Raw genomic sequence first — 14814 nt, forward strand, 5'->3', positions numbered from 1 at the left:
CTAGGGTGGAATGCCATTTCTCTCTTCCTGCCCCAAGCTCTCACCCATAGATCCTTAGTAGGGATGTGCGTTTCGGCATTCAGAATGCCGAAAGAATGCCGAAACAAAAGTGTTTCGGCTTCTTTCGGGGAATGCCGAAACGTTTCGGGTAATGCCGAAACGTTTCGGGTAGCCGAAAGAAAAAAGCCGAAACGTTTCGGGATTCTTTCGGCTTTCTTTCGGCTTTTCTATGGGAAAATGCCTCCGTCTTCCAGGACGCCTGGAGGAGGCATTTTCCCACCGAATAAGCCCAAAATTGGTGGGGACCTTCCTCTAACCCTTCTCTAACAACCACCCACGTTTCAGACAGATTGGACTTTGGGGGGCCATGTTATGGCCCCCCAAAGCAGGTCCCCCCATCCTCCCATAAGAAAGCGAAGGAGCAGCATATTGTTAGCATGCTGCTGCTGATCTTTCTTCATTATTTCCTATGGGGAAAAAATGAAGAGGCAGGCTTCCTTTGCCAGGGGTGGCATTTTGCATGCAAAATGCCCCCCAGCCCTCAGGGGCCCTTCTTCCACCCCTCCTCCCACCCCCCACCAAGGCTCAGCCTGCTCCCACTTGGGGGGGGCATTTCATGGCCTCCCCAAGTAGGTGCTCTAATCTCTACCACTGACAGCTGGGGGAGGCTTGTGTTGCCAGGGGTGGCATTTTGCATGCAAAATGCCCCCCAACCCTCTGGGGCCCTTCTCCCACCCCTCCTCCCACCCCCACCAAGGCTCAGCCTGCTCCCACTTGGGGGGGCATTTCATGGCCTCCCCAAGTAGGTGCTCTGCTCTCATCTCTACCACTGACAGCTGGGGGAGGCTTGTGTTGCCAGGGGTGGCATTTTGCATGCAAAATGCCCCCCAGCCCTCTGGGGCCCTTCTCCCACCCTTCCTCCCACCCCCCACCAAGGCTCAGACTGCTCCCACTTGGGGGGGCCATTTCATGGCATCCCCAAGTAGGTCCTCTCAGCCCCTAAAGTCCACCCCTTACAGCCCCACACAAACCCAATTCCCCCCCAGCTGCCACACACAGACCCAAATCCCCACATTAGCCCCTCACAGACCCAAATCCACCCCCACCTGCCCCACACCCATAACCCCAGGAACAGGCTGGCAAAGGCCAGCCCTCTCCCTTTGTTCCCTATGCTGGGAACTTCTAAACTCTCTTTCCCTAGGCAATTCTGCACAGCCCAGGGGTGCCACAATGGTGGGCACACTTCTGAGTGCCAGCTGGTCCCTGTGAAAGAGCACCTGAACCACAGACACCCTCCCTCAAATTCCCCCACCACCTACAGAGATGGCTGGCCAGCCAGCCCCATTGTTCCCTATGATGGGAACCAACTGCACAACAAAGAATAAAACAAGAACAACACAAAATAAAGTTTTAAATTTTTTTTTCTCCCTTCCAAAGTACAAGTAGGCAAAGCATTATGACACATTACACCAGCAGTCCCCCACACAGAAAAATAACACAACTCACTTAACATCAGAGAATCACAAAGCATGATTCCTGTCAAAAACACTTTATTTCTTGAACAGCTTTAGGTTACACAGCAGGGGGGAACACCAAAGGGCATGGCAGCACTATCTTACACAAAAATAACACAACTCACTTAACATCAGAGAATCACAAAGCATGATTCCTGTCAAAAACACTTTATTTCTTGAACAGCTTTAGGTTACACAGCAGGGGGGAACACCAAAGGGCATGGAAGCAGTATCTTACACAAAAATAACACAACTCACTTCACATTAAAGAATCACCCCAAAAAATAGCTGTCAAAAGCACTTTATTTCTGTAACTGCTTTAGGTTACACAGTAGGAAGGCACCGCAGAGCAGGAAAGCAGTGTACTACGCAAAAATAACACAACTCACTTCACATCAGAGAATCACACAAACACAATTGCTGTCAAAAACGGTGAAGTGGGTTGTATTGTTTTTTGTAGTACATTGCTATCATGCCCTGTTGTGCCCTCCTACTGTGTAACCTAAAGCTGTTCAAGAAATAAAGTGTTTTTGCCAGGAATTGTGTTTTTGTGATTCTCTGATGTTAAGTGAGTTGTGTTATTTTTGTGTAAGATAGTGCCGCCATGCTCTTTGGTGTTCCCCCCTGCTGTGTAACCTAAAGCTGTTCAAGAAATAAAGTGTTTTTGACAGGAATTGTGTTTTGTGATTCTCTGATGTTAAGTGAGTTGTGTTATTTTTGTGTAAGATAGTGCTGCCATGCCCTTTGGTGTTCCCCCCTGCTGTGTAACCTAAAGCTGTTCAAGAAATAAAGTGTTTTTGACAGGAATCATGCTTTGTGATTCTCTGATGTTAAGTGAGTTGTGTTATTTTTGTGTAAGATAGTGCTGCCATGCCCTTTGGTGTTCCCCCCTGCTGTGTAACCTAAAGCTGTTCAAGAAATAAAGTGTTTTTGACAGGAATCATGCTTTGTGATTCTCTGATGTTAAGTGAGTTTTGTTTTAATTTTTCTGTGTGGGGGACTGCTGGTGTAATGTGTCATAATGCTTTGCCTACTTGTACTTTGGAAGGGAGAAAATAATTTTTTAAAAACTTTATTTTGTGTTGTTCTTGTTTTATTCTTTGTTGTGCAGTTGGTTCCCATCATAGGGAACAATGGGGCTGGCTGGCCAGCCATCTCTGTAGGTGGTGGGGGAATTTGAGGGAGGGTGTCTGTGGTTCAGGTGCTCTTTCACAGGGACCAGCTGGCACTCAGAAGTGTGCCCACCATTGTGGCACCCCTGGGCTGTGCAGAATTGCCCAGGGAAAGAGAGTTTAGAAGTTCCCAGCATAGGGAACAAAGGGAGAGGGCTGGCCTTTGCCAGCCTGTTCCTGGGGTTATGGGTGTAGGGCAGGTGGGGGTGGATTTGGGTCTGTGAGGGGCTAATGTGGGGATTTGGGTCTGTGTGTGGCAGCTGGGGGGAATTGGGTTTGTGTGGGGCTGTAAGGGGTGGACTTTAGGGGCTGAGAGGACCTACTTGGGGATGCCATGAAATGGCCCCCCCAAGTGGGAGCAGTCTGAGCCTTGGTGGGGGGTGGGAGGAAGGGTGGGAGAAGGGCCCCAGAGGGCTGGGGGGCATTTTGCATGCAAAATGCCACCCCTGGCAACACAAGCCTCCCCCAGCTGTCAGTGGTAGAGATGAGAGCAGAGCACCTACTTGGGGAGGCCATGAAATGCCCCCCCAAGTGGGAGCAGGCTGAGCCTTGGTGGGGGGTGGGAGGAGGGGTGGGAGAAGGGCCCCAGAGGGTTGGGGGGCATTTTGCATGCAAAATGCCACCCCTGGCAACACAAGCCTCCCCAGCCGTCAGTGGTAGAGATTAGAGCACCTACTTGGGGAGGCCATGAAATGCCCCCCCCAAGTGGGAGCAGGCTGAGCCTTGGTGGGGGGTGGGAGGAGGGGTGGGAGAAGGGCCCCTGAGGGCTGGGGGGCATTTTGCATGCAAAATGCCACCCCTGGCAAAGGAAGCCTGCCTCTTCATTTTTTCCCCATAGGAAATAATGAAGAAAGATCAGCAGCAGCATGCTAACAATATGCTGCTCCTTCGCTTTCTTATGGGAGGATGGGGGGACCTGCTTTGGGGGGCCATAACATGGCCCCCCAAAGTCCAATCTGTCTGAAACTTGGGTGGTTGTTAGAGAAGGGTTAGAGGAAGGTCCCCACCAATTTTGGGCTTATTTGGTGGGAAAATGCCTCCTCCAGGCGTCCTGGAAGACGGAGGCATTTTCCCATAGAAAAAAGCCGAAAGAATGCCGAAAGAATGCCGAAAGAATCCCGAAAGTCGAAAGCCGAAAGAGATTCTTGTTTCGGCTTTCGGCTTTAACGATAGAGAATCTTCTTTCGGCTTTCTACTTTCGGCTATAGCCGAAAATGTTTGGCTTGCACACCCCTAATCCTTAGTCCTAGAGATTTCCTAGCAATGTGTATTTATTTATTTTTTTCATTTATACCCCTCTTTTCTCCCCAATGGAGACCCAAAGCAGCTTACATCATTCTCTTCCCTTCCATTTTATTCTCACAACAACCCTGTGAGGTAGATTAGGCTAAGGGTGTGTGACTGGCCCAAGGTCACCAGGCAAGTTTCCATGGCCAAGAGGGGGTTCAAACCCGGGTGTCTCAGATCCTAGTCTGACGCTTTAACCACTACACCACACTGGCTCTTTGTGTTGAACCATTATCGTCTTAGAAGAGGTATTCCCTGGCAAAGAGTAGATGCCTGCAGCCGCCTTCTTTGGCTCCTCCCACCATGACCTCAGCAGGGAAGGCCTCTTCTCTCTTGATCCTCCTCTATTCCCTGGCTACCAGCTGTCCATCATTGTCCTAAATCTGTAATAATTTGAATAACCTCCAGCAGCCTTTTGGAGCCCTTCCCATCTCCCTCCATTCTCACAATACCTGTAAGTCTTGCATGGGTCCCATTGCCGTGGCTCTCCAAGACATGCTGGTATTGGACCCACTACCCAATCTGTGTTGCCCCACTACGGTACTAGCAGACTTCTCGTCCCCAAGATCAGGCACGTTGCCCTGCCAAGATCTCCACTAACCTCCTTCTGCCCTGATCCAACCTCATCTCCCTGTTGTCTGCTGATATCATTGAGGCTGGAAAATCACAATATTGTCGACTCTTCCCTTATTGTTGTTGTTGTTGTTGTTGTTGTTGTTGTTGTTGATGATGATGATGATGATGATGATGATGATGATGATGATGATGATGATAGATTTGTATACTGCCCTTCAGGACAACTTAATGCCCACTCAGAGCGGTTTACGAAGTATGTTATTATTATCCCTGCAACAAAACACGCTGTGAGGTGGGTGGGGCTGAGAGAGCTCCAGAGAACTGTGACTAGCCCAGGGTCACCCAGCTGGCTTCAAGCAGAGGAGTGGGGAATCAAACCCGGCTCTCCAGATTAGAGTCCCGTGCTCTTAACCAGTACATCAAACTGGCTCTCTCCCTTGTGTACAGAAGGGAATGCCTCTTCCAAAGTTCCTGTACTAAAAATAGTGGACTTTTTTATTAGTAAGCAAGTCCCATAGTTCCTATGACTGATCAATAGGAGACAACTTTTTAGGCAATTGAGTTTTTAAAATCCATTTAACCGATCAGCTAAATGTCAGTGTTCCATTGTAGTGTTAACCCTGGGGGTGATTGCCAACTCTGGTGTGATTGGAGTTTATCACCAAATTGTGCTTGTCCCTCTTTTGGACTGTCCATCAGATTGTATCCCAGTTCTGGGGTTTCCAGTGAGCAGTCTGATGAACTTGGCATTTTAGATTTTACCCCCAGACTATTACACTGAGTGCTGTCCCTGTGCGTACAAAATGAAATTGACCAATGCTTTCTGAACTGCTGGAAGATGTATTCAATTTCATTTGCAAGGGGGAACACCCCTGGTATTATTTTTGCACAGGAGTTCGGATCCAAGACCAGGAATGCAAATTGGAAGTCTCGGAGGTGTGCACACCTTTCTGGAAAAAGAGAAAGAAAAGAAGTATTTCTCCCACTCCCATCCTTCCTTCCTTCTGGTTCCTCTTGAATTTTAACAGAGCATCTTTGGAGCAAATCCTTTGGGGTAGAAAGGGATTAAGTTGCCAACTAGAAATGGGCACGAACCGAAATATGAACCAAAATTAAGCGCGAACCAGGCCGGTTCGTGGTTTGTGAACCACGGTTCGTCAGATCCCATTTCTGACGAACCGCCATGAACTTTTAGGCTGGTTCATTTGGTTAATTTTTTGTTCGTCACTGCAGACAGCCTGGTGCCAATCAATCAATTTCCTAGGCAACAGGGGATGGACTTCCTGCAGACCTTCTGCTGACCCGGAAGTGACCTTCTGCTGACCCAGAAGTGATGGTTTTCTGACCTGGATGTGATGTTTTCACGAACCAAATGAACCGGTTCACGAACCCGGGGCAGGTTTGTAAAAGTTTGTGGTTCATGGTTCATGAAATTTGACCAACTACGAACCACATGGTTTGGATTTTTTTCGGTTCGTGCCCATCTCTATTGCCAACTGAACAGGTTTTTAAGAATTTGGTCATCCCTATTTTATATGTTCATATAAGAACATATGGAAGATTCAACAGCCAGCCAGTGAGCAGTGCAGGAAGCTAAGCCTCAGTAATCTTTAAAGATGCAATGGCAGAACCAAAGAGTGACTCACAGACAATAAACAGCATTCCAGGAGAAGGGTTTTTTAAAAAATCCAGCAACATCTCATTGTTTCCAAATTTAGTTAACCAGGACAGTTTTTTTTTAAAGTTATTCGGTAACAAAAGTGGATTGGGACATGAGAAAAGGCCCAGAGGAAGTGTTATTGCGAGGACCGCTTGGCTTAGCTTGTTTCAGGCCCTCCTGGATAGCGGTTTGCCAGGAACTTTCTCCCGTAACTTTCCTAGTAAGTTTTCCAGTCCATTCCTGTTTTGTTGCTGAGAAATTCTCCGCATGCAAAGATCATACCAAAAAATGCCTTATTAGGGGCAGGCAGCACCATGGAGGGAAAAGCTTCTCAAGCGAATTCAGCCATGCTTTGATCTCACCTATGAACCATTCCTTTCCTTGACCCTCCTTCAATGTTCAAAAGAACTCACCAGAGCCGTTAAGAACATTGTCAGGTCTACAAATCTGCCTTTCCTTCATTCTTTCGATTTACACATTTTTTTTTGCGAATTTTTCCTTTTGTCCATTTTTCGGTGCCGCTGCATTTCCCAAGCTGTGTTTCCTTTAGGCCCTTGTGTGCTATTTTTACCCCTTTTTTATTCTACTTATACAACAGATGCAAAGTAAGGCCTGCATTCTAACAGAACTTTTTCTGTTTAACCTCATCATTCATTTCGTCAGGGGAGAAAAATGGTTGCAGTTCCGCCGTGAGTGGGGTGAGAACAATAGAAACAGAATTGAGGAAGCATGTCCATCGAATTTAGGAACGTCCCTGCTGAACGGTGATACTGAAAGCGTATTTCAGTTCAAATCATATTTGGTCCAGGAATGGCAAGCTTTCTCCATAAATGGGAGAATAAAATGAACGCTTGTTTTCAAGAGTTCTGCTCGCAGTGTCTTGGGGGATGTGTTATTACAATGCCGCTACAAGAGACCTAAGTTCCAAACCCTCCAACTGATGTCCAAAAAGGAAAATTCCAGCTTGTTTGATGAAGTTCACCGGGTGACCTTGGGCCGGTCACATACAGCCTAACCTGCTTCGCAGAGTTGTCGTGAAGCTGAAATGAGAGACTCTTCCCTCGAGTTTCGTAAAGAAAGGGTGGAATAAGTAAATCCTGATGTTGCCCATACATATAAAGTTTCTTTTTGTGCAGTGTTTTACTGATGCATTACTCTCGAGCATTGGACAAACACCGCACAAAAAGAATCTTTGCAGCATGGTACATGACAATTTATCGATGAGCATGTTGGTAATGGTGTGCGCATGAGGGGAAGAGACATGCAGATGAACTAGCGAAACAGAAAGCTTCCGCAGACTGCTTACAGAAAAAAACTTTCTGGTCACAGTTTAGAAATAAAAAAGTAAAACTGCATGGGACCCCAGTGTCTTTCCAGTCCTGATCTGATGCTGCAACCCCTACACCACACTGGTGCTCTGCTTCTTATTAGCACATTTCTCTGTAGCCCTCCGAGCTAGCAGCACCTGGTCAAACCATATCACTATCGGTTATAGAGGCGTGAGGTCAATTGGTGGGGGAATCTGTATATTCCCTCTCATGTACACACATACTGCCATTTTTTCCCCTTCAGTCTATCAGGGTCCAACACATGACTCAGAGGGGAAGAAACTGGAAAGAAACTGCTCTTTGGAACCCTTCTATGGCAGTATAGCCCTGCATCGGTTCATTTCCTAATTTTTTATGCATGTGGCTCTTTGACGGCTTTGGTACACACATGAGGCTTTGTCATATCTTCTCTGCACATATGAGTCTCTTTCACATATGAAGAAAGTTAGCAGATGTGCCAATCCAAAAGTAAAATCCAAAAAAAACCCCCCAGAATGCAAACCACACATAATACTTTTTATTAGGCCCAAGCAAATGCAAGCTTTTGAGTCTACATACTAGACTGTTTCACATTTTCTCTACATATACGATCCTCTTTCTTATAAGAGCAAGATTTGGGTCCATTAGCACCTTAAGGACCAACTAGATTTCCAAGATAAAAGCTTTCAAGAATCAATGCTGTCATCATTGTAGGGAGCTCTGACACTCCAAAGCTCATGCCTTGGAAATCTAGTGTCTCTAAGATGCTCCTGGACCCAAATCTTGCTCTCTACTACAGACCAACACAGCTACCCATCAGGAACTATCTTTCATATAAAAGTCTTTTCACATACGAGGCTCTTTCCCATCTTCTCTGCACACATGAGGCTTTTTCACATCTTCTCTGCATGCATGGGGTTCTTAAATAATCACCGTCGTGTTCTTTGGAACCCAAAAGACAGGACTAAACGTGTTGTTAGTAGTTAAACGAGCACTACAAATAATCATTTCTTAAAACGTTCGCTTATTTTTGTTAGAACGATTTCCTCTCCTTCCCCGGTGAAAGCTCTCTTCCTTGGGGCACCTCCAGGTTTTCCGAAAGTATTCCACTTGCAAGACTAAATGGAGCTTATACACATCCATCATCTTTCCTTGTGCCTACCCCCCACCCCAGACGTTTCTGACCCTGACCTCAGAGCACAGCCGTGTCTGCCGGACGGTAATTGAAAATGCCAGAAATCCCTGTTGGCCTGTTGGTGGCCAGTGGTAACCGGACTCCCAGGGAAGAGCATTCAGTGGAGGTTTTGGGAAGAGAGACCGGAACACACACACACCCCTGCCCAGCTGTTCTTTCCTTGTTGCTCCGGCTCATTCCTTAATGCTCCTAAGGGAACCAAATTCAGTGGGCTTTACTGCCGCCTTTGCGACTCGACACGAGTTGTGGAGATTAATGTGATCAGAGATGGATTCTGCTGCCGGTAACCCAACCCTGGCGGCTGAGCCGGGGCAGCCAAGGAGCTCTTTGATTACTCCAGGACGGGGTTGGGGGGACAGACTGACTTTTGCGGGGCTGGGGCGGGGGGAATGAGATTCACTGTGCAGACCTGGCAGCTGACGGAGGGGAGGGAGCGGTAAAATGGATTGGTGCTGGCAGGGTTTGTAGGCTTGAAAGGGAAACCAGAGAAGGCCCGTGGTTTCATGGCTGGCATGTGGTTCAGGGTCTTGGATGGCATGTCAGTTGGCTCTCCCCCCATCTCCAACCCACCCACCACGAGACCGACATCCTGAGGGGACGGCTTGTCAGTTTGATGGCGAGAGGTGGGAAAAGGAATTTATTGGGATCTTCTACCCCCACCACCCGCCATTGTCCTGCGTTCTTATTCCTGGCATAAAATCTCAGACCATCTATGCAATCGTGGCTCCATCCACACGTTATTGGCTGTTGTTCTGTCACTGCCCTATAGCAAGCGTTTGCAAATGGGTTGTCTTGCCCGCATGGGAAAATCCAGTTGTGGGTTATTGCTATTGCACCGTATCTTACGATGTGTGGATGCTCATCTTTGCACAGCTCATGGGGTGCTGGCAGCGTGGCCCTGAACTTGGGACCAAAGAGAGTCCGATGTGCAGGCTTGTTTTTAACATAGCAGAAATAGTCTTTGGAAGAAGGTAAGATCCTTCAAAGTGGCCCTTTGGCTGGAATCAAGCTAACTGGTCTTTACCTTCCCTGTCCAGTGTTCCCCCCCTACTTTTAAGCTCAGCATTAGTGCCAGTTGGTGGCTACAAATGGAAGGTTGGAAAAGATCTGAAAACAATCGGGCTCGAATCCCTGCTCATGCACAGACTTCTTTCCATTATCCAAATGCAGAACAGGAACAAACAAAAGAGCACAACAGCAAATACGTTGGCAGCAGAGAAGATCCCAGATTGCTCCTGCAGGTCAAGGCATGTGCCATACAGGAGAGGAGAGCAAATCCCCCCCCCCATCCCATCACCTCTCTGCTTTGGAAAGAACAGATGAGCCTCTAAAGTTCTAGCCAGGGAGCCTGGGAGGGCAGGACCCAGGAACAAGCCCAGAAGTTTCTGTTAGCGCATCACTTGAAACCATTACCAAGACTAACTGGTCAGCAACTTAACTGCAATTTGATGGACCTTAACTATCCATAGTGGTTCGCATTCAGGCAATCAGACCGAACAAAGTTAGTTTAATGGAACCACTGTATCATGCAATGTATTAACTGAGCCCTAGATAGAAGCAAACATGCAAATATTTCTAGGGAGGGGGAGGAGTTTCATAAGCAAGGACCCACCACAGAAAAGGCTATGGCTCGCTGATGCTGGTTTTCTGTTCACCAACATTTCTTTTTATTTATTGCAGAGTGTGTGTTTTTTTCCCCCTTGTCTATCTGGCCTCTCCTTTGTTTTTTAGTTGTTAGCTTGTCTGGCTGACTTTTGTATTTGCTGAAAATCTGGATTTTATTTTTTATTGTTCAGGTTTTATGTTACTGTGAGATGCCTTGGGCACTGACTATGGAGAGGCAGCGCAGAAATTTTAAATTAATAATAAATGTCCCACTTGCCACTACTGCGGCAACCCTTGTCACTTCCTAGTAGCGGCGATTTTTTTCCTTTGTTACGAGGAAAACACCACACAGTGGTGGTTACAGATGAAATAGTGTTGCATTTCCTTTCTGTCCCAACTTTCTTACCATCATCATCATCATCAACAACATTTGATTTATTTACCACCCTTCAGGGCAACTTAATGCCACGATTAAGTTTGTTATTAGTATCCTCACGACAATCACCCTGTGAGGTGGGTGGGACTGAGAGAGCTCTGAGAGAGCTGTGACTGACTCAAGGTTACCCAGCTGGCTTCAAGCGGAGGAGTGGGGAATCAAACCCGGTTCTGCCATGGGGGATCTCAACATGACACCCGTCAGGGCTCCCACAGTAGTTTTCCACCGAGGCACGGACAAGACCCAGACCTGCTTAGCTCATTTATTATTATTCTTCCTCCTCCATTTTAATCTCACAACAATCCTGTGAAGTAGGTTAGGCTAAGAGAGAATAACTGGCCCAAGGTTGCCCGTGCGTTTCATGCCAAGCGGGGATTTGAATCCAGGTCTGCCCGATTTCTTCATCAGGATGGCTGGGTGACGTGCCTTCTAAACGCATCCGGATACCAAGAAATCTCTCCCAAATCCTGGGCTCAAACACCCATCTCTGAGTATCTACCCATTCCTTTAGTGCCTGCAGGCATATCGACAGGGTTTGATCCAACAGAGCATTTCCACAGGCTCAAGGAATTCTGCCCCTGGAACAAGATTTTCATGACTCCCTGCTCCTGTGGCAGCCTGAGCCCCTCCTCCAAAGCCCTCTTGCTGCAGCAGAGACCACACCCAAGACAAAATTTCAGAGGGTGTTTCAGGTTGTGGATAGAAGGATCCTTAAAAGCCAGAAGTCCTTGCACCTGCAGGAAGCCGCTCTGGATCCAGCCCGCATATTTTTCCAGGCGCACAGCCTTATTAATCGTAAGACTCAGTAACCTCCCCTCCCTCTTCTTTCCCCCTCACCCCATGGGAGCCACAAAGCCCCGGCAGAAGCAGCCTTTTGTTCTTTCATTTGCCTGACACAAATTCTCCATCGTCTGACGGATCCCCACTGAGCCGTGTCAATTTTATCATAATGAATTGCCGTGAGCATTAGAAGGCAGTTTCCACAATTACCGCTCGTTTCCGAGATACCCGACACCTCTCTGACCTGGATCGTGTGTTGTACTGAGCTCCCCTTCCTGCTAGGGGGTTGGGAGACAGAGAGCTGGGCTGGGGGGTGCTCCAGCCGGGAGGAGCAGGGGTCCATCCAGGTCAGCAAAGGGGATGTATGGCATAAAGGCAAGTCAGGGACAGGTGATTGACGGCCTTCTTTAGCAAGATCACTGGCTAGATGGGAGAGATTTCCTGGCTTGGCTGTAAATATGAAGAGCCAACTAAGCTAGGCTCATCTGTGCCAAAGGACTGGGGAAGGAGAGGTCACTGTTACTGGCCAATGCCAGCTTTCTAAGCATCACATGTCATGCTGGGATCACCGCATCAACTGGAGTCATGCTAAAGAGGCTCTGATGCTCTCTGGAGCAAATTTCGGTTGATCAGCAAGAGTGCGGGGGATATTTCACAGGTCCAAACACAAGTTGTCTAGCTTTACCTTCCCATTCAACAATGGAACACAATGCCCTTCTAGGGTGTGGACCTTCCCCAGTGGAGCTTTTTGAGCAAATACTCCTTCAATTTTTGCAAAGCACAGGATCAAAAATCTAGCTGGCCCGGCTTGCAGTGCTCAAGCTGATAACAAGGATTCGTTTACTGTTTAAATCAAGGAGCATTTTGAGTAGTTTTTGCACCTGCGCAGTCGGCTGCTGCTGGTAGTGCATGCTGGCTGGCTTGTTAGGGTTACAGATACTCCAGGATCCGCATAGCCTGGGCTGTTTCCACACTACTCACCTTCATCCGGAACATCGTGAAAAAAATATGGAACATAGCGTCTTCTCGTGCGAGTTTTGTGCGATGTCGCACAAAACTCGCGCAAGAAGATGCTATCTTCCGCGTTTTTTTCGCGACGTTCCGGAGCGTTCCAGATGAAGGTGAGTAGTGTGGAAACGGCCCTGGTGGTGCATCATTTAAAACGCTCCTGTGTATGCCCAGAATTTACCGAGTGCGAAAAATATTTACAATCCTGTTAAGCATCCTTGATTAACACAAACCTATTTGGGTGTCAGGCAGGCAAAATCAGCAAGGCCAAAATACTAGAAACATGCTACACAGCTCCCCCATCATCCCTCAACAACAGGATCAAGACAACCACGGAAGACACCCGTTTCACCTTTTTTGGTGACAGGTTCTTACCTTGTGTATGGTGGGCAGGGGAAGAGGGAAGGATGCCCCATCTGGAACGCTGATATTCATGTTTGCACTGAGATGTTATTTTATTGGTTTTATCTATTGCACCTTATTTATGATTGTCACCCACCCTGAGCCTGCTTGCGGGGAGGGTGTGCTAAAAATCTAATCAATCAATCAGGTTGGTTGGGATGGGGAAAGGGGGCACGATGCAGCCCCAGGGAGCTTAGTGTGAGAACATTTGCATTGCTATTTAGAACAAGTTGTTTGTTTGTTTGTTTGTTTTTGTTTGTTTCAATCCCACCCGTCCCTCCAATGGGGACCCAAAGCGACTTACATCCTTCACCCCTCTTCAATTTTATCATCTCAACAACCCTGTGAGGTAGGTTAGGCTGAGAGTGTGGGATTGGCCCAAGATCCCCCAACAAGCTTCCATGGCAGAGCGGGGATTCGAACCTGGATCTCCTTGACACTGAAACGATGGAGACAAAGCTCGCATTGTCATTATAGTACCTGCACCAGTCTACAATTGCTGGCCACATAGCCAGTTTGTTTGCCGTTGTGCCCAAACATAACAGCAACATTGAGATGCTTTTCCCAGTTTGGAGGAGCAGTTTAGAAGATTTCCCAAGAACTTTGCTCAAGCGTCTGTATCTCTGGTAGAAATTCAGAGACTGGATAATCATTGATGGTTTTCACCTCTTTTCTTTGCCTCTTGCAGCCCCTTCTGCCGTATCCATCATGCACCAAGTGAGCCGGACAGTGGATAGTATCACTCTCTCGTGGTCACAGCCGGACCAGCCCAATGGAGTCATCCTGGACTATGAGCTACAGTACTACGAGAAGGTACCACATTGGGGGGGGGGGGCGGGGACAGAAGTTGGGCTCTTCCCTTGCTTGAAGATAGCATGGATTCAAGTGCTGGTACTCTGGGCATAGCTGCTGGGCATAACTGCATAACTCGGTTTCACCTTAGGAGGGAGAACTGTTGCTAAACATTGGCTAGCATCTGACAGCCTTGCTCAAGTTTCATTTTTAAGAAACTGGGTGAGTGCTCGGTGTGTCAGTCTTGTGTGGGCACACAGATCCTAGACTACCTCCTTGGAGGGCTATCTTGCTAAGGGGTGGAAACCCTGAAAGAAAGGAATAATAAGGCTGCTGAGATCACACTGCAGAATCCGGAGCAGTCGTTGGCAGCCGTAACGTTCTGTTAAATGTGCCCCAGAGGACGCTTCGATCTGGAGAAAAACAGCTATTAATGATCCCTGGCCCCAGGGAGGCCCGCCTAGCATCGACTAGAGCCAGGGCCTTCTCGGTCCTGGCTTCAACCTGGTGGAACACTCTGTCTAATGAATCCAGGGCCTGGCAGGATCTGTTATCCTTCCACCGGGCCTGTAAGATGGAGCTGTTCTGCCAGGCATATGGTTGATGCTTGGCAGGGCCCCCACTGGTCAAACTGAATAGGACAGGGCCCTCCCCATCAGAGCATTCACCCCAAACAATCTTCTTCTTAATATATTTTCAGTGATGGTTTGGGTGTTGGCCTGAGTCAAACTGTTGTTATGCTGCTTATGTTTTAAATATTTATACTGTATTCATTGTGATTTTAAATTGTGAAATGTAACATTTTAAAGTCTATGAATGTAATCCGCCCCGAGCCTGCCGGTGCGGGGAGGGCGGAATAGAAATTGAAAACAAACAAACAGCAAACCTGCCGTGTCAAATTCCCCTTTGTGCTCCTTTTTGGGGATCTCAAGGAGGCATGGACTTTCAGCCCAAAGAATCGCCTTCCCAAATAATACCCAAAGAAGAAAACATTCTTGGCTGCAGAGAGGAAAAGGATACTCTGCTCCAGGGATTGCACTTGAAATCTGAGAATTTTGATGGGGCACATTTGGAACGAAT

General features: G+C 47.6%; 1 protein-coding gene across 2 annotated transcripts in view; it reads left to right on the plus strand.

Annotated features, from left to right (window-relative positions):
- Nucleotides 1-14814, plus strand: part of EPHB2 (EPH receptor B2) — a 99268-nt gene that overhangs the window by 61566 nt on the left and 22888 nt on the right. For both annotated transcript variants that reach the window (XM_055001052.1, XM_055001051.1), the window contains exon 5: nucleotides 13631-13755. In XM_055001052.1, coding sequence (XP_054857027.1) covers nucleotides 13631-13755 — 125 coding nt within the window. The remainder of the gene's footprint in view (nucleotides 1-13630; nucleotides 13756-14814) is intronic.

The sequence above is a fragment of the Eublepharis macularius genome, chromosome 17 (genome assembly GCF_028583425.1).
Source record: "Eublepharis macularius isolate TG4126 chromosome 17, MPM_Emac_v1.0, whole genome shotgun sequence".
NCBI lineage: Eukaryota > Metazoa > Chordata > Lepidosauria > Squamata > Eublepharidae > Eublepharis > Eublepharis macularius.